This window comes from Aspergillus thermomutatus, assembly GCF_002237265.1.
Source record: "Aspergillus thermomutatus strain HMR AF 39 chromosome Unknown NODE_26, whole genome shotgun sequence".
Classification (NCBI taxonomy): Eukaryota; Fungi; Ascomycota; class Eurotiomycetes; order Eurotiales; family Aspergillaceae; genus Aspergillus; species Aspergillus thermomutatus.
The window spans coordinates 96,881-114,034 of NW_020798074.1; the positions used below are offsets into that span (position 1 = coordinate 96,881).

General features: G+C 51.1%; 4 protein-coding genes across 4 annotated transcripts; 2 read left to right on the plus strand and 2 right to left on the minus strand.

The window, feature by feature from the left end:
* Window positions 1–1,841: 1,841 nt before the first annotated feature.
* CDV56_108144 (fungal specific transcription factor domain-containing protein) lies at window positions 1,842–4,011 on the plus strand (the record flags this gene model as incomplete). The annotated part of the gene is made up of 5 exons (XM_026761763.1): window positions 1,842–1,942; window positions 1,999–2,391; window positions 2,462–2,899; window positions 2,949–3,208; window positions 3,260–4,011. The coding sequence occupies 5 exons, from the start codon at window positions 1,842–1,844 to the stop codon at window positions 4,009–4,011; spliced, it is 1,944 nt and encodes a 647-aa protein (XP_026617280.1).
* Window positions 4,012–7,049: 3,038 nt separating this feature from the next.
* optB (small oligopeptide transporter, OPT family) lies at window positions 7,050–9,502 on the plus strand (the record flags this gene model as incomplete). The annotated part of the gene is made up of 2 exons (XM_026761905.1): window positions 7,050–8,763; window positions 8,835–9,502. 2 exons carry the CDS (start codon window positions 7,050–7,052, stop codon window positions 9,500–9,502), a joined length of 2,382 nt encoding a protein of 793 aa, XP_026617281.1.
* A 575-nt stretch (window positions 9,503–10,077) lies between these two features.
* CDV56_108369 (cytochrome P450) lies at window positions 10,078–11,757 on the minus strand (the record flags this gene model as incomplete). The annotated part of the gene is made up of 3 exons (XM_026761988.1): window positions 10,078–10,528; window positions 10,598–11,404; window positions 11,456–11,757. 3 exons carry the CDS (start codon window positions 11,755–11,757, stop codon window positions 10,078–10,080), a joined length of 1,560 nt encoding a protein of 519 aa, XP_026617282.1.
* A 1,004-nt stretch (window positions 11,758–12,761) lies between these two features.
* CDV56_108433 (DNA cross-link repair protein PSO2) lies at window positions 12,762–16,597 on the minus strand (the record flags this gene model as incomplete). The annotated part of the gene is made up of 4 exons (XM_026762052.1): window positions 12,762–14,354; window positions 14,414–15,384; window positions 16,256–16,506; window positions 16,584–16,597. 4 exons carry the CDS (start codon window positions 16,595–16,597, stop codon window positions 12,762–12,764), a joined length of 2,829 nt encoding a protein of 942 aa, XP_026617283.1.
* Window positions 16,598–17,154: the final 557 nt, after the last annotated feature.

The following is a 17,154-nucleotide window of genomic DNA, read 5'->3' on the forward strand; positions in this document are numbered from 1 at the left end:
TCAACTACGACACAGCGACGCGGTGTTCAGTCCATGGGACAAGCTTAGCTGGAGGCATCCAACCTGTAAGTCAAGCTTTGTTCAAACGAAAGTCGTTTCCACGTCACCCTGCTAGGGCAATAGCAGCTAATGCGTCTCTCGTCTACATGTGGGACTGTAGCATCCTCAGTCAGAAAGAGAAGTCCCAAGGTCCTTGTAACCGTGATATCGACATTATTACCCTCGAGGATTCGCGCGGAGACCTGCATCGACTATCACACCGTCGCAGGCTGGAAGAGAGCGTTTGATGGTTTGTCAATTGTATGAGGGCTTGATGTCCTTGGGGTGTGCCCATCCTACCCTGGACAACCACACTCTGGACGTTTTCAGACGGGTCGGGTATCTAAAGCCATGTTGTTGAACATATTATATTAAGAGATGCAGGGCTTGTGTGACAGCTGAAGTGCTTCATTTAGACATGTGACGGGTGGCCGAGCTACATCCCATTTAGCAAAGACAGAGTAGAATTTGGAAGCCTGTTTTACCTGCACGCTTGATTGCAAGTTCGTTTTTAGAGTAAACGTCTAGTAGACTCGAGCAATGCAAGTCTTACTGACGTCCTTTGGGCATGTCGGGAACATGCTCGCTCGTGAAATGCAAGCGATCCTGCGATAGCATCACAGCTAGCCAAACTTGCGTCAGCAGAGCAAGGGCTTCTCAGATTTGGCCCGTCATTTCTGTCAGTCATTACACTATGGTAGCAGAATCGTCCATGATGATAAGCGAATGTCCGAAGTCTCTGGCTAAATGCCCCAGCCAAGGCGGCTTTGAGCCGGGAGATGTGCACATAAGTAGGCACGATGTTGAATGGCTTGAGGAATGATCAGCGTGAGGTTCCTTTTATACATTTTTCGAGGCCATTAACAGAGGTCAGAGAGGCAACTTGCAATGACATTCGGAATTGAGATCCCCTATTCCCTCCCAATAATGGTCCACAGTAGTATCCCATTTGAGCCAATCGGAGTTACATATACCCGGACTGATTGCTTATCTCCGTGCCGGTTCCGGGCCGGGTGCTAGGGTGATATAACATCATCGTCAACAAGCCCGGGATAGGAGTTCGAGAAGGGGGATGCGGATGCCAGGGAGAAATGCTAGAGTCATGGCTGGATTTGATATTCAATTGGGTTATATTAGGCTTCTAGACGTCAGATCTGAATCATGTAGAGCATAAGATCTATCATCAGCACCTATACCCCCAAATCCTCCTCGAGGAAACGTAATGCTCAGCCATAACCAGTAGTAGCCTCGCTAAATGTCCATATGAGTCCGCGACTTGTGAAGTGAATGCTCAATCCCTTTCCTAAAATTAGCCCCAGCTCCAAAACTCGCCGAAGCAGTCTTCTTCCCAGTTAATGTCAATCATCGCTAGCAGTTCTGAGGCTTTCCCCAGCAGTCACGGACATTATGTCGCTATCTCCGAAGCTCCAAACTTCTCCAACTCGTAGCTCTTCTCGCCGGTCCAACCGTCATCGCGAAGAGTATCAGGCAGAGAGCTCACTTACATCTTCACCGCAGCAGAAGAATGCAGAGTCTCTGTTACCTAGTTCCCGATCCATGCGAATGAAACCAGGAGAAATGGATCCACAGTGAGATTCTTCACCCCTTCTCGAACATTCCAGAGTGGTTCCAGGTGCAACGCTAACAAAGAAGCTTATCTTAGATCTTCGGTTAAGCGAGCCAAGAAAGCATGTACAGAGTGCAGACAACAAAAGGTAAGCCTGTGTTTACTGAATACTGGAGTGCATGGCATACTCCAAGTGTTTCTTCATGGCTAACCTTCAACCATCAGCACAAATGCGATGCCTACCAGAACCCTGACCAACCATGCACAAGATGCCAAAAGTATCAGACTGAATGTGTCATTTCAGACCCTTTTCGAAGGGAACATAAACGCCAGTATGTATTGTACCAGTTTCATGGTTTGTGTTGACTGAAAAGCTCACGAAATCTACGCAGGCGTCGAGCCGAACTGGAACAGGAGGCGAATGAGCTCCGGCAGCAATTGCAATTGCAAGCTGCACCGGCTCCAGGCCACCATGCTTCGCCCATAGCCATGCTCACAGCTGCAGCAGAGATGGGAGTGCACTCTGCAAGCAGCGAGGTTGCATTAAGTCTGCCTACACCCCCTGCTCCTGCTCTTCCCACTCCTCCGGCCTCTGGTCCTTCTCCTTCTTGTGGCGCTGCTCCTCCTGTCCAATCGTATGCCCAGCAGGTGCTGTCCTCGGGATGTCTAGAAGCGCCTCTAGCCCAAGCGGATATCGAGTCGGGCAATCGTCTAGAGCCGACTGTCCCCCGTACCTTGAATAACGTAACGGTGGAAGCAGCCGAGATCGATGATCTGTTCCAATTGTAAGTCAATAATAGCAGTTGGATGATCGGCCGCCACATCAATTTTCCCACGCTGATTGTGATGCTACAGGTTCTTCCGTGAATATTCGCATTTCCTTCCCATTCTCGACATCGGACTGACCCCTAACGCATATTACACACAATGCCCTTTCCTGTTCTGGGCTATTATCGGGGTTGCGTGCAGGTCGTACTCGAAAAACCCAACGCTACTGACGGCTCTCTCACGGGGCATTCTTGAGATGGCTTTACTCTCAGCCTTGTCAACAACACCATGGCACACGATTCAAGGACTGTTGTTGCTTCTCACATGGCCCTTTGCGAAGGACAAAACTGGGTCGGATGCGATGTTCACCTTGAGTGGCATGATGCTACATATTGCCATGCAGAACGGGATGCACATACCTGTGTCGAGCCATGAGTTTTCCAGGGTCAAAACTCCTGCACCGTCCGAAGATGACATGATTCGGCGTTCGGAACTTTGGGCACATTGCGTGATTGCTTATCAGAAGTAAGTCCTTAACCACGAGGGTTGGCCGGCGTTGCTCACAGTATTATAGCTCTTGCGTTGTCAAAGGGCAATTAGCTCGCACTCTCAAGGATATGCAGCAGGAACTATGGCTGACCCAGCGCTTGTTCCAGAGAATCGCACCAGGTTTGGTGTGCAAACTCAAATGCTTGGACCTGGTAACCAGATGCAGCGCGGTAGTAGTCGAAAACGGCGTGCGAACTATGAATTTGGAACAGGAGCGCTCGTTGGATATCATTCTTCGCACATACGAGAGCCAAATCGCAGACTTGGAAGCCCAGTTCACTTCCGGTATGACCCAGCTGCTCTAATCCAGGAGGAACAGTGCTGACGCCCTTATAGCAGTCGACAGATTCCACGTAGCTCTGTGCCGCTTGCACATTCAAGTCCTTCATTTTCACAAGATCGAAACCCTATCTTCCACCGGCTGCTTGCCGCGCATTTTGGCCGCCGCTTGTCGAGTCGTTGACTTCGTCCAGTCTTTAGCTCAAACACCCGGCCGCCTGGTGACTACACCCATCCAGATAAACTTCGGGCTCATCCTCGCTTCAGTGACCCTTCTCCGCATCCTCAAAATATCCGCATCGCATGATCTGGACCTCGAACGAGCCAGAGCCTCGTTTTTTGCGGGAATCAATTTCGCCAAGGAGATGTCGGTCCAGCAGAACGATAGTGCCGCGAAGGCCGTCTTCATCGTGAACGAGCTCTGGAATAACCCCAAGGCCTACCACAAGCCCGACGGCAGCGTGTTCTCGCCCCTCAGAGTGCGGGGTCGTCTCGTTCTTAGTCCCATCCTCGACGCGGTCTGGTGGTGGCGCGATGAGAATGAACCTCAATACCGTTCGATGTATTTTCCGCAGGGGGAGGCAGCGGATGGTATACCTCCCATTCCTCAAGCTCAGCGTGCACACACTGATGACCCCATGATCTCAGGAGCCGAGAGCGCTCGCAACAACCCCAATGCGGCAGCCAGCACCTTGGCCGCCTTCGCCGAGAGACAGGACTCAGCTCGTGTCGACGACCACTTCCTCGCAGATTTCGAATGGGCCTTGTGCGAAGATGAATTCTTCCTGACTGCCGGTCCTTACACTTAGAGGTCATCAACTGGGACCCGATGCGTAGGTGGACCCTTTGCGAGGGGGAAGCGAACAAAATCACGTTGGCATTGATCTTCAGGATTTACAAGTTCTCGGCACTGCTCTGAGCGCTATCAGGAAGCAGAGCATCTTGGGCAATCAGCAGAGCCTATGTTTCCGCTCAGGAAAATTTTTGTTAGAGTACCAATAATTGTGAGGCCATTCTCATGTCGATAAGAGTAATACTAGCAATAGCAATAGCGATAGCAAAAAAAATGCCAAAAAAGACAATGCTCTTCTCTTTCTCAAGCTCGTCCCGATAGTATTGCAGAGTACTCTTCGCCTGAGTCCACCTCACTCAATACTGTGTCTCAAGCGGAATACTAGATCAAAGCCAGGCTTCGCGATGAACTGCGATTTGGCGAGATCGCCAATTACATTGCGCAGTATGATTGTCAGCATCGACCCACCCAGAGAGCGATTCTGGGACCATTCATAGATTCTGATAGTGATCAGAGCGATAGCTTCTTGAGACATACATTGACTTTCATCACGGACGTTGTTTAGAGATTAGGAGAATCAAAAAGAGGTCTTCCCGTAGTCCGTACAAAGTAGACTACGCTATGTTTAAGCGTAAACCTTCTGATAACATGGTCGGTTCTACCCCACTTTGGCTGATGCTTAGGCCGCCGGAGCTAGTGCAGAAGAAGCAGGAGGTTAACAGGCCATATCTGCAGGACCGTGATATGAGTGTATTGCTTATCTGTTTCGCTTGCCATGTACGCATGGGTAGACACGGCGCTGTAGCGGCCTTAGCGCTGGGCTATCGACACAGTTCAAATGTGAGAGCTTGGAGGCCGTGCTAGCAACGCGAAAGATACCACCGTGGGCGGTTTCAGCGATTCTTGTTCTTCAATCTGCGCAGCTGGTCTACGGATGGCGTCTGCATATATGCAGTCTTCGATTTTTTGGGGCCGCTTTTGCACTGGCAACATTGCCACGCAAGAATAGAAGTTAGCACCAAGCTAAAACTAGAATTTGATGGTGGTTTGTAAAAATCTGGAACCATTCGGACCTGGAAAGAAGGGCACCGAGCAGATAGATGCAAAGAGAGGACCCAGAAAGAACGGATTCGCCATGGGCCTTGCAAACTTACCTCGGGAAGTCAATGATTGGTGAGGGGAAATTGAACTTCCGTGCCTCAATCGAACAACAACAAAGTACCAGCAAGCATAACGATCAGCTTGTCTCAGCAGAACCAAGGGTCAAGTAATGCCGACGATAGGCACGTGACCATCCGAGAACCCGCCAGAAGGTAAGTAATACTATCGCATAATAGTTGTCTTGATTCATGTGGGGGTCCTGAGTACGGAAGTCGGACGTTCCAAGCACTTATCCGCTGTGGCCCCAATTTTTTCCACTTTTTAGGCGTGAAAGGCCAAGTTCCTCGGGCTCTTCCGCTCCTGATTCCCAAGCATCATTGGCGGTGGTTATTGTTGGCTTATCACGGACAAGCCTCGTGGGTGGTCAGTGGGCGGGCTTCGCAGCGAGCTTATCATGCGTAGGATCGTATCTTGTTCCATCCTCCTTCCATAACCTCCATCATCCTCTTTCCCATCAATTCATACTCAGCGACATGTCTGAAGAATATCTTGGGCTTCAAATAAGCGAATGTTGCCACCACAATCGGCCATTCCGCTCCCCTTGCTTATTTCCTGATCGGAAGCCACATGACCCCTGCCGTGTGTGGGTGTGGAAATGTCCAAAAGCAAGCCACTGTTTGATGTAGGAGACCACACTACCCCGAATATGGCACATATAGCCGGCCTAATTTAGCGCCAGCCAGCCCGGGCCATTTAGTTGCCCACATCATCTGTCTTTGGTCGCTTAAGTTTGAGTCTAAACAACGACAGCCAGAAGTATTTCCTTCTCCTGATGTCGATCGGGGCTTAAGCGGTAAGACCGTAAGAGGCATGTAGAATTCGACCGGTCCTGCTTCTTTACCCCACAGTCAGTAAATGGAAGGCAACTTAGGAAGGGGGAAGAATGTGTTATGTGACAAACAGCCTGATAGGAGCAAAGGCGCTTTCGAGCATCCTCGAGACCTTGTGCGACCTGGACATGGGCTCGGACTTCCGGCGGAGCAATGAGAAGTCGTTCCAATCTAATGAATTGCGGAGTTGATACTAGATATCTACTGGGTACCCAATCAGTATTGGAATGCTTCATGTTCTCATTCCCCTCTTAACCTTGTCAGTCTTTCTGGCGCCGCGAGTGCGGTGGAGCACTGCTCTTTAGAAATAAAGAAGGAGAAGCTCTGATTGCGTCGCTTTCCGGCCATGGCAACCGGGGTGATAGTGTAGCTCCGTGACCGTCTGGCTGATAACTGGCAGTCTAGGTTCATGTCTTTCCTCGGTGCAACCAAAGACTCCCAAACGGTCGAGTTCCTCCAATGGGAGGCTATCATTGTCGAAACCTTAGTCCTCACACGTGTTGAGAAATCACTTGAGATGCCCCATCCTAGAACGAACAATCGATCGGGCCATGCGTTGGTTGACTAGTTAGCTATCAGGGTAACATCTGACAAGAGCAAATGACTTACTCTCTCGGTGATGATAGTGGCGGACAGCGAGACTCATCTCCCTCCTCGAGATATGATCCTTCATCCTTGAGTGGCTGAAATCATAATGAATGAAAGTATCCGGAGATAATGTGGCGGGTTACCGTCGGCTATGAATTAAGCACCGATATCTGGTTGGAGTGGTGATAGCGAGACTTGTTGGTGTGATGGTCTGCTCTCAGTGATGGCTGTCCTTCGACCGCGCAGCACTCTCACTTCCTTATATAACGTGACCCCCTGCATCTGCTTCGCGTCTCATCATCCCCCTTCTCTTCTCTCTCTCATCCTTCTCCCATCATCTAATTCTCTACCCCTGTCGATCATATATGGAAACTGCCTGAGGTGGATCCTTCTCTCATCCATTGCAGCCATCCTGCATTGAAGAACCTCTTCTGTTATCTGCCACCGACTTCAATATTCCAATCATCCTCCCAGGATGAAGGAGCAGAAGATTCTCGAGCCCTCGGTCGCCGTCAGTGACAACTCTCTGGCGGACGAGACAGCACCAGATGAGGTCTTGAAGCATCTCAAGCACATCAAGGAGCAACATCAGTGGGATCCCAATCTCCCCGACGATGTGGTCGAGGAGCTCGATGAGGCCCTGCACACGTCCGACAAGGGCGCTCGTGCTGGCGTTGCCCACGAACTCATGGATAATTCGCCCTACCCCGAGGTTCGCTCTGCGGTTGCAAACTACGATGAGGGTGGACACACAAACACAATCCGTGCTTGGACTATCGGCTTGGTGTTCGCGACCCTTGGTTCAGCCCTCAACATGCTGTTCTCTATGCGCCAGCCGTACATCGTCATTCCCTCATACGTGATCCAGGTCGTCGCCTACCCGGTGGGTGTGGCTTGGTACAAGGTAATGCCCAACAAGCAGTTCAAGTTCTTTGGCATCGATTGCAACCTCAACCCTGGAGCTTTCAGCAAAAAGGAGCATGCCCTTATCGTCATCATGTCCAATGCTACCTTTGGTGGTGGTGCGGCTTATGCCACGGATGTGCTGCTCGCTCAGAGAGCCTTCTACAAGCAGCGTTTCAGCTGGGCCTTTGAGATTTTGATGTGCATATCTACCCAGACTCTAGGCTTTGGCTTGGCCGGTTTCTTCCATCGGTTCCTGGTCACGCCAGCCGCCATGATCTGGCCCTCTACTCTCATTAACTCTGCGCTCTTTACCGCTTTGCACGATCGCTCAAAGCCTGATCCACAAAAAGTCTCTGGATGGACTATTGGAAAGTACCGCCTCTTTCTGTACTGCATGATTGGCTCATTCGTCTGGTACTGGTTCCCCGGCTACATTGCTCCTTTCCTGAGTACCTTCGCTTTCGTCACCTGGATCAAGCCCCAGAACCCCGTCATCAACCAGCTCTTTGGTGGTCTGACCGGGCTCTCTCTCATTCCCATTACGTTTGACTGGACACAGATCTCTGGTTTCAACTTCAGTCCCTTGATCTCTCCGTGGCATGCGCATGTGAACACCCTGATTGGTATGGTGGTATTTTTCTGGATCACCACAACGGGCCTGCACTATAGTGGTATGTGGTACGGCAAGTACCTGCCTATCAGCGACTCGAGCAGCTACGACAACACTGCCGGCCCGTACAATGTGTCTAGAATTCTCACCCCAAGCATGGAGTTTGATAAGGCCAAGTATGAATCCTATTCACCACTTTTCCTGTCCACCACGTTTGCTCTGAACTATGGTTTGAATTTTGCTACCATCATCGCTTTGCTCGTTCATACTGGACTCTTTCATGGAAAGGAGCTGTGGGCGCGGTTACGCAAGTTTGGGCGCGAGGAGGAAGACGTCCACGGTCGTCTCATGTCCCGATTCAAGACCGTCCCCATGTGGTGGTATGCTGCGCTTACACTGGTCATGATCGGAATGGGTCTAGGCGTTGTACTGGGCTATCCAACTCATTTGAGCTGGTGGGCCTTTTTCGTCTCCTTGATCATCGCCACTTTGTGGTTTGTGCCCATTGGCCTCGTGCAGGCGACGACCAACATTCAGATCGGACTGAACGTCATCACGGAGTTCATCATCGGTTACATGCAGCCGGGACGCCCTATGGCCATGATGCTGTTCAAGACCTACGGGTACATCACCATGTCCCAAGGCCTGTATTTTTGCCAGGACATGAAACTGGGTATGTCAATATTCAAAACAAAAGTTTCGTTCAATTAGCACGATCCTAGAGCTGACTTGAGTACACACTAGGCCACTACATGAAGCTTCCACCTCGCGTGACCTTCGCCGGACAGTTGGTTGCTTGCTTGTGGTCCTCCATCGTCCAAATATGCACGATGAACTGGGCGCTTGGAGCCATTAACAAGGTCTGTGAAAAAGATCAGCCCAACCACTACACCTGTCCCAACGGTCGCGTATTCTTCAATGCTTCCATCATTTGGGGTGTCATCGGCCCCTCCCGCATGTTTTCTCCCGGTCAGATATATTCGGGCCTCATGTGGTTCTGGCTCGCCGGCGCCATTTTGCCCGTTGCAATCTACATCAGTGCTCGCCGCTGGCCTAAGAGTTTCATCCGGTACCTCAGCGCGCCAGTCATCTTCGGTGGTACCGGACTGATTCCCCCTGCGACGCCGCTGAACTACCTCAGCTGGGGTATCGTTGGTCTCGTGTTCAACAGATACATCCGCAACCGCTTCCGCGGATGGTGGATGCACTACACCTACGTTTTGTCAGCAGGATTGGACGTCGGCCTGGCGCTGTGTACCATCCTGATCTTCCTCGCGCTTCAATTGACCAACACGAGTTTCCCATCGTGGTGGGGTACCAACATTGCCTCGGACACCATGGATGCCTCTGGAAGCGCCATTCAGGTTACTTTGCCGGACGGCCAGACTTTTGGCCCCAAGACCTGGTCTTGAAGCTGTGCAGATTGCACGTCCACTCACACACGCGACCGACCTGTTAGATACAGGCGAAGCAATGTCTGTCTGAGCTATGGAGGTGTTGATGGGGGCGCTGTAGTGTTTGTTGTTCGTGGTTTTTATGTCTGTTTTCCTGCCTGGCTGGACGTACAACCCATGGCATGATAATAATCTGACGACTTACGATAATGCCTTTATGGAGCTACTTCAAGGCTATATTGTTCATAATTCATAAACCAGTCCTGCCAAGTCTAGTAGGTACGTATTGAGTCGGAAATTTTTATCAATTCGTAGGGCTTGAGATATTTGTAAAGATGCCGTCTACACGAGCAGGAAGCGCTGCTCAACGTCATCATGCAAGGGAGCCAAATGAAACTGAAGACATCAACAGGGCATAAACATATGGTCACGTCGGAAGCAAGTGAATTGTAGATACAGAAACATGAGAGAAGAAAGAAGAATTTTTCTGTACAGCCGATTCATTGCGTCATCACCGTCCCTATCCAACGGTCAATTCCTCCCAAGTCATATCCTAGAATTCCAGCAGCCATCGTATTGCTCACTGGTGGTGCTTAAACGGAGGCATGCGCAGCCCTACGCTTCATACCAACAATCAAACCAAGAGGCTTGCGCAGGAAGCCCTCACGTGTTTCCATAGGTCCATCCTGCTGCATCTCGAACTCGAAGAGACGGAAGACAGTGCCGGCCATGACGAGCAGTTCCATCTCGGCGACGTTGCGGCCGACGCAGGCGCGGGGACCAGTGGAGAAGGGAATGAAAGCGGCCTTTTGGCGCGCGGTAAGGCGGGCAGGATCCCAGCGCTCAGGGACGAATTCCTCGGCGTCGGCGCCCCAGATTTCCTTGGAGCGGTGGATGGTGTAGCTGGGCACGGAGACGACGTCGCCGGGGTAGAAGGTGTGGCCGCAGAGGGTGACCGGGGGGTTGCCGGGGGGGATCTCACGGGGAAGACCCATGGCGGAGGTGCTGTGGATGCGCATAGTTTCCCAGATGACCCATTGGAGGCTGGAAAGTATTGTTAGCAATGTAATGGAAGAGAAAGGGAAGAGGGGAATAGGTGGAATGGGGACATACTAGGGAATATCTTTGACCATGGAGTGCGTGGGAACATCGACGTCGCTGGGAATAGCCTCGTCGAGAGCCTTTTGGAGCTTGGGGATGACGCCGGGGGTACGCATGCACCAATAGAGGATCGCGCAGGCAGTGTTGGAGGTAGTATCTGAACCGGCGATGAGCTGTGTCAAGGCCTCGGCAGTGAGTTCCTCACGGCCGAGCTTGTTGCCATTGGAGTCCTTGCCTTCCATCAGGCGGGAGAGGAGATCGACACGGGTGTTGTTGGCCATGACCTCGGGCTTGAGGCGCTCGTTGACACGGGCAACGGCGATACCGGCCAGACATTCAACGGCTTGAACACCATCCTTGAAGAAGCGATCGGGGATATACTTGGCGTAGGGGATGAGTCTGGGGAGACAGCCGAGCGCAGCGGAGACCTCACCTCGGCGGTTGAGGACCTCGACGGCCTGCACGTAGGTGGGGGGCGAGTCAGGCGTCTTGCGCATCTCGGCAAAATCCTTGCCCTTCTCGACCATACCAAAGGGAGCACCAAAGGCAAGGTCGCCGATGATGTCGAAAGCCAGGTAGTTGAACCAATTGAGAGCGTCGATGGTGGCATAGCCGGACCGCGGGTTGCCGTTGAGCTTGGCGAGCTTGGTCCACTGCTGAACGAACAGCTCGATGTTGTGGTGGATGTACTGCTCGAACTGGCCAATGGACTTCATACTGAAGGTATGAGAGACGGTCTTGCGCTTACGGGTATGTTCGGCACGGTCGCGAGTATTGAAGAGACCACGACGAATAGAGACAAAGGCATCATAGAAATCGCTGTAGGGCAATGAGTTATAAGTTCAGAAAGTTTGGCGGGATATAACATACGCCTTGAGGAAACCATTTCCGTGTCCGTAGATATCCTGAATTGCATTGTCGTCCGCGATGGAGATATGTCTGGGCGCAATGCGAACCAGTTTTCCGTATTTCTTGTGGGCCTCGTCCACTTTCAGGAACCGGTGACCTCTACGGGCCTGCAGGAGCAGCCAGAGGTCGCTAAAGGCAGCGAAGCTTGGAGAAGGAATATCATGTAGATGCCATTTCTGCAGGTATGGAAGGATGTAGTAAGCGGCGAGCAGACCCAGAAGGATAAACCCTGTGTTCTGCGGGGTGAGGATATCGGTAATCATAGTGGGCCGATTCTAAATTCTAATCTGCAAGTCTGCCAGATCTAAGCAGAATGGCTTGAACGTCAGTAATGGCCGTTCTAGATGCCGTGCTGCAATAGCCTGATAGGGCTGCCATCAATTGTAACCAAACACACGTTGCTTGTGGTGCAGGAGACAGCTTCAGAACCGGTGGACTAACCTTGTTGGTAGCTAGTTTGGCTCTTTCGGATAAAGACTTTTGCGCGCCAAGAGGCCTCGGAAGAGATCTGGAGGAGTATAAGGTGAAATAAGAAGCGGGAAAACAGAATCAGGAAGGAAGAAAGAAACGATTAGGATTCTCCCAAAGACAGAGTCGAGTTGATCACAGGGTACCAACAATTTAGTCCATGGCACTGCAGATGGTATACCCCGCAACAAAGCGTCGAGGACATCCTGCCATGATGCAGCGTATTTATGGTTTGGAGGTTTGGAGCGCCAGATAAGATCCCCGAGGCTATCCAGTGACGGAACTGGGGATCGGGAGACTGGGGTTGGGCGCAAGCTGGCTGCCAGCCGATTTGCGACCCCGACGCTGCCTTTTCCCCCGCTTCACCGCTCGGTTATTGTGCTTCAGTCTTGGGTACCAGTATCACGAGACGTTGGGTTGACGGGACGATCATCTTGTCAGCACCGGTAAAAGTACCTAGCCATGTCTTGTAATTGGAGGTTCGTGATAGGTGATGCGTGATGGTGAGGAGAAGGAAGAATCAGTGGTGGGGATGGCGTTTCCTCTGATTGCCTGCCTGGATGCCTGATCCAGATGATGCAAACTACGTACTCCCATTTTATCGCAAATCTTTGCATATTTACAGCTTCCAGACAATAGCACAATCCAGGGACTTGGTTTAAGAGAACTTGAAGTACTAAAGTGGAATTTCTGAAGCTCGTGTTTCAAAGTATGTACAGGAGACAATCGGCCATATATGCGGTCTAGGACTATGTACACCTCTATCAACAGTAGGCTGCATACGGAGTAATGTGCACATTTACCATCGTTCTCCCTCTACTCGGTACAGTCCACTCTTCCTCTTCTCCGCCTCCCACCGTTCAAACCATGCCTTCATTCGCTCCCGACTCTTCCGGCTACCCACGTTCACGGTCGGGATTATCCGTCCTATCCGTAAGGCGCAGCAGAACATTGTCAGTTCCCGGAACGAGCTGTGTTCGCTGTACGGCACCCCATAGCACGCGCTCTCCCGGGTGCTTCCTCTTTGAGGTGCCAGGTCGTGTGCCGAAAACGGTGTTTTCCAATGCGGCGAGTGCAACACTGTTGAGACGGGCGGGTTGTCCAGCATTCGACCTGCCGGCGGCCGGTAATTCCATCCCGTCGGGCGAAAGCCCACAACGCGCGAGAAATGCGGCTTCATTGAGTCCAAGTAGTCGGCCAAGGTTTCGGCTCGAATCTCAAAGAGCGTCTGCATATGCACCTGAGCCTCAACCGGATCATCGGTGAGTAGTGATGATAATTCAGGGTCTTCTAAGCACGCGCACACTCGCTTCTTGGCTGGCGTGGCGTATATCTTGCTTTTGAGTGCTCGAGCGATACCAAGACATATTCGTTCCTTGCCGATACTGTATGTCCCTATAACGACGAGCAACCGACCCTGAGCGCGGGCGACTTGGTTCTCGGGGTTGCTACGGGATCCGCTCACCGCAGAAAAGAATCTGCTCATAACATTCCCTGCACCAGCGCTTCCCTTCTGCAATAGACTCTGACCAATACCTTCTTCCGGATTTTGGTCGAGACTGACACAGAGATTCGCGCATGCTTCGATGACATCCTCCTGGCTGGGGAACGCATACTTGGGACTCAGATAGGTCGTGTCAAGGTAACAAACGTCAATTCTCTGTTGACGGCGCTGCCCAGTAGCAGGGTCATCCATCTCCGGACGCAAAAGCGCATGTTGCACATGTGTGGGAGACGCTCGAAAGTCACCACAGTGCAAGATTCGTTGTACTCTCGCAGATAATCCGGATCCCACCTCTTTTTCGAAAAGGAAGATGGCGCTCCCAGGGCAGTGATTGGCCTCGATCATGGTGACTTGCACCCCATTCGTTCCTGGAACCTCTGTCTTCCTTTCGAATTCCAAGTCTACCACCCATCTAGGGTCAACTTTGAGTTGCTGGCGCACCAGATTAGCCGTAGCCCTGCTACAATAGATAGGGCCATGTCGCCAGGACGATGTGAGACCGATATAGTGATCACTATGATAGTGGCTGAGAAAATAGGCGTTACAACCTTCCACGGCGCCATAGCGAAACGCATCCACGCAGATGGAAAAACCAGGAAGGATTTTGTAAAACGGACAGGTTCGTTGATAAGCCTGCTTCCCGCGAGACGCAATCTCTCCTGCTGCCGCAGTCGCCCAAGCGGCATCTTCAGCGTTTCCAGCCATGATCTTCGAGAAGGCTGATCTTGACTTTGTACCGCCTGACGAAAATGGGTCACGTTGAGCTGGTCGTGGAACAGCAGCCCGATCGGACCGCGATAGGGCCTGCTCCGGAGCGGTCGACGGTGATTCTGCTGAGTTAGTGGTGGGCTTCCCATCGAGACAATCGTTCACATGCAGGGTCACATCCTGCAACATAAATTAGTCTAGGGTACGAAAAAATAGGCACTCCTAAGCCGGCATCTTACCGCCTCACTTAACCCTGATAGATCTTTCTGGCATATTGGACATGCAAGGCCTTCACGACCGGAACATTCGCTAATATCATTGATCCCTAAGGAATCGTCTATGACAGTTGAACCGAGAAAATCCGCCTTCTCGCCGGCATCTTCGTCTGCGTAAAATTGATCAAGGGTATCGTCGTCATCTAGGAAGTTATCGTCTTCTATATCGTCAAAATTCGCGAATTCATCGTCTCCTGCGTGACTCGTGGCTTCTCTTACCAATGAGGGTGCGGCGACAGCGGATGGTTGCTCTTTAAGTGCCGGGTTAACTTGAACACTACTTGTTGGACTTTTCTTTTCTTTGGTCCGCTCAAAGCTCGGTACTTCCTCCTCTACCTCCTTGAATGCACCCAGATCGTCGTCGCTGTCTGATTCATCGATAAAGGGACCACTAACTTGCCGGGCCTTGGTAGATTTAGGTGGACGGGGAACATCGGCCTGATCAACGGCTGGGGAAGAGCCCACTCTTCGTCGCTTGACCGAGTTTCCGTTCTCATTATATCGCCCACCTTCTGGCTGTGGCATATCTTCTGTACCGTCCTCATCACCCCAGATATCATCAGGTGTCCTCGACCTAGACTCGCGAGTGTCGGAAGTACCAGCTCCCGTTTTCAGTGATTTCGAACCATTCTTATCTTCCAGAAACAGACTCCCAGCCGCATTACTTGCCTGGGAGCTACTTTCTCTGCGTAAGGAATTGGGGCTATTACCGCTCCCATTCGAACGCTCGACCTTGGTTGCAAACTGCGTGATTCGAGGCTGCCGAGACGTGGCTTGCGGAGGGCCGTCGGCTTTCTGAAAGAAATTCAATAGACTGGCATTCCGTTTCACCGGTGCTTTCTGCTTTGAGCCAGGTGGTGTCTTCGACGGAGTAAATCCTTTTCGCGCCTGAGTGCCCGCCATTGTCGATTTCAAAGAGATACTTGCAAGAACTTCTGGGGAATCGGCGTGGTCTTGCGGGCACGTCGACGTGGGAATAACGCTAACAATTCGTTTATCTCTCGGTCCAGGGGCATGCCTTCCGTGTTCACAAAATCCTGGAAAAAATTTCCTGTCACTCTTGTCCAGAAAACATGCAAATTCATTCCGCCATGAATCATGAAATTGGCGGTTGAAGGAAGCCAAAAGCAGAAGGGCGAGGCGCGGCGAATCCTGATTTTCGCGACGCGAGATCACGTGCGGATATGGGCTTGAGTGCCAGGTTTGTCTACGCTCTCTACTGTCGGATTCTCAACGTCATTTCCTACCATTTAACGGAAAGTGTATAATAAGCATATGTGTTTCATGGGTCAATGATCCTGAGCATCAGATCTAATCTAGTTGGGGCTTTTCTAGACACCCTCACTTCCAAAATCTGAGAGTTCTTCTTGCGTCCAATCACCATTAAGGACATAAGCCAGCTGTCAGAAGGGCCACTGAAGCATATAATAACCGCTCTTTTCGCCCGTTGAAATAATTACTATGCCCCTCGCGTGATATCGTATTCCTCAACCACGACCACCTTCAGTCCAAATTGTAGCCTTCGCCCGCAATCGATTCGTTCGTGGAACATAAAGTGAGATCGCATCATGAGCGATCATGCAAGCGTCAATTGAGTGATTTGCATCGTCATAGATAGATAGTCTCAAACAAAGTAGGACTCAATCACCGAGCTTTTCCGGCTTGGTTCGCGGCCTCTGCAGGGAGACTAACAGTTAGCATCCGTCTACCAGGTATGGAAAAATTCACCCAGGATAGAAGTCAAGATTCAGGCAGTGAAAGAAAATCGCCTCAGCCGCGCAGACTCTGCGGCATCTCAGGACGTACCTCTCCGCGTAGCGTCCTCTAAGAGACCAACATCAACCTCTGACCGAGGCAGCATGACATATCGCACCACGCTACCCCGAATGAACATGTTCTTCACCGAGGAGAGATGAGGGTATTTGTCTAAATCGAGGACGTCGACATCGTCGAGCTTAATGTTGAGGTATTGATCGACCGACTTCAAGGTTCCGCGGATGCGAATGTCATTCTTGAGCTCGATGGTGACGGTCTGGTTGGTGAGGGTCTTGAAGAAACTGTGAAGCAATAGAATGTGAGCTGTAGGTCCAGCCAAAAGGTGGTGATGAACCAGCTATAGATCTTAGTGACACACCTGAAGAAAAGCATGGTTGCGACGTTAGGGCGATGGAGGGGTAGTCGAGGGAAAAATCAAGGCGCTATCGCATTGCTTCTCAAGCTTTATAAATAGATGGTATATTGTCTCCTGTGTCCCTCTTCGGTGAGAATCAGCAAACGCGAAGGGCAGAATGTTTTGAAGTTGATGACTTTGAATTCCATGTCGCATTGCGTCGGTCGGGTTGAACTCAGAAGCACCTCATCACGTGATTTTTATCTGGTTTAACTGCAGGCACACGAATAACTTCGTCAAGAGATTGTCGATAGGTAACCTCCAACTCGAGGTGCGATTAAGAACTAATATGACGGCGACCCCTGTCACTAAGGTTATATGTCTAAGATCTTACTCAGCAAGCGCGTCTATGTTGCTGATGTACGTTGTGTTCAATACATAGCAGGTGTCATACAAACCATCAATTGAATTCTAGATCAGATCTCGCGCTCTCCCAAACCAGGTGATTCAGACATGTGTTCAGAAAGATAGTCCTCAATCATAATTACATTATAGAACGCCGCCAGGGCAATAGGGGTATCAAACTATAAGACCG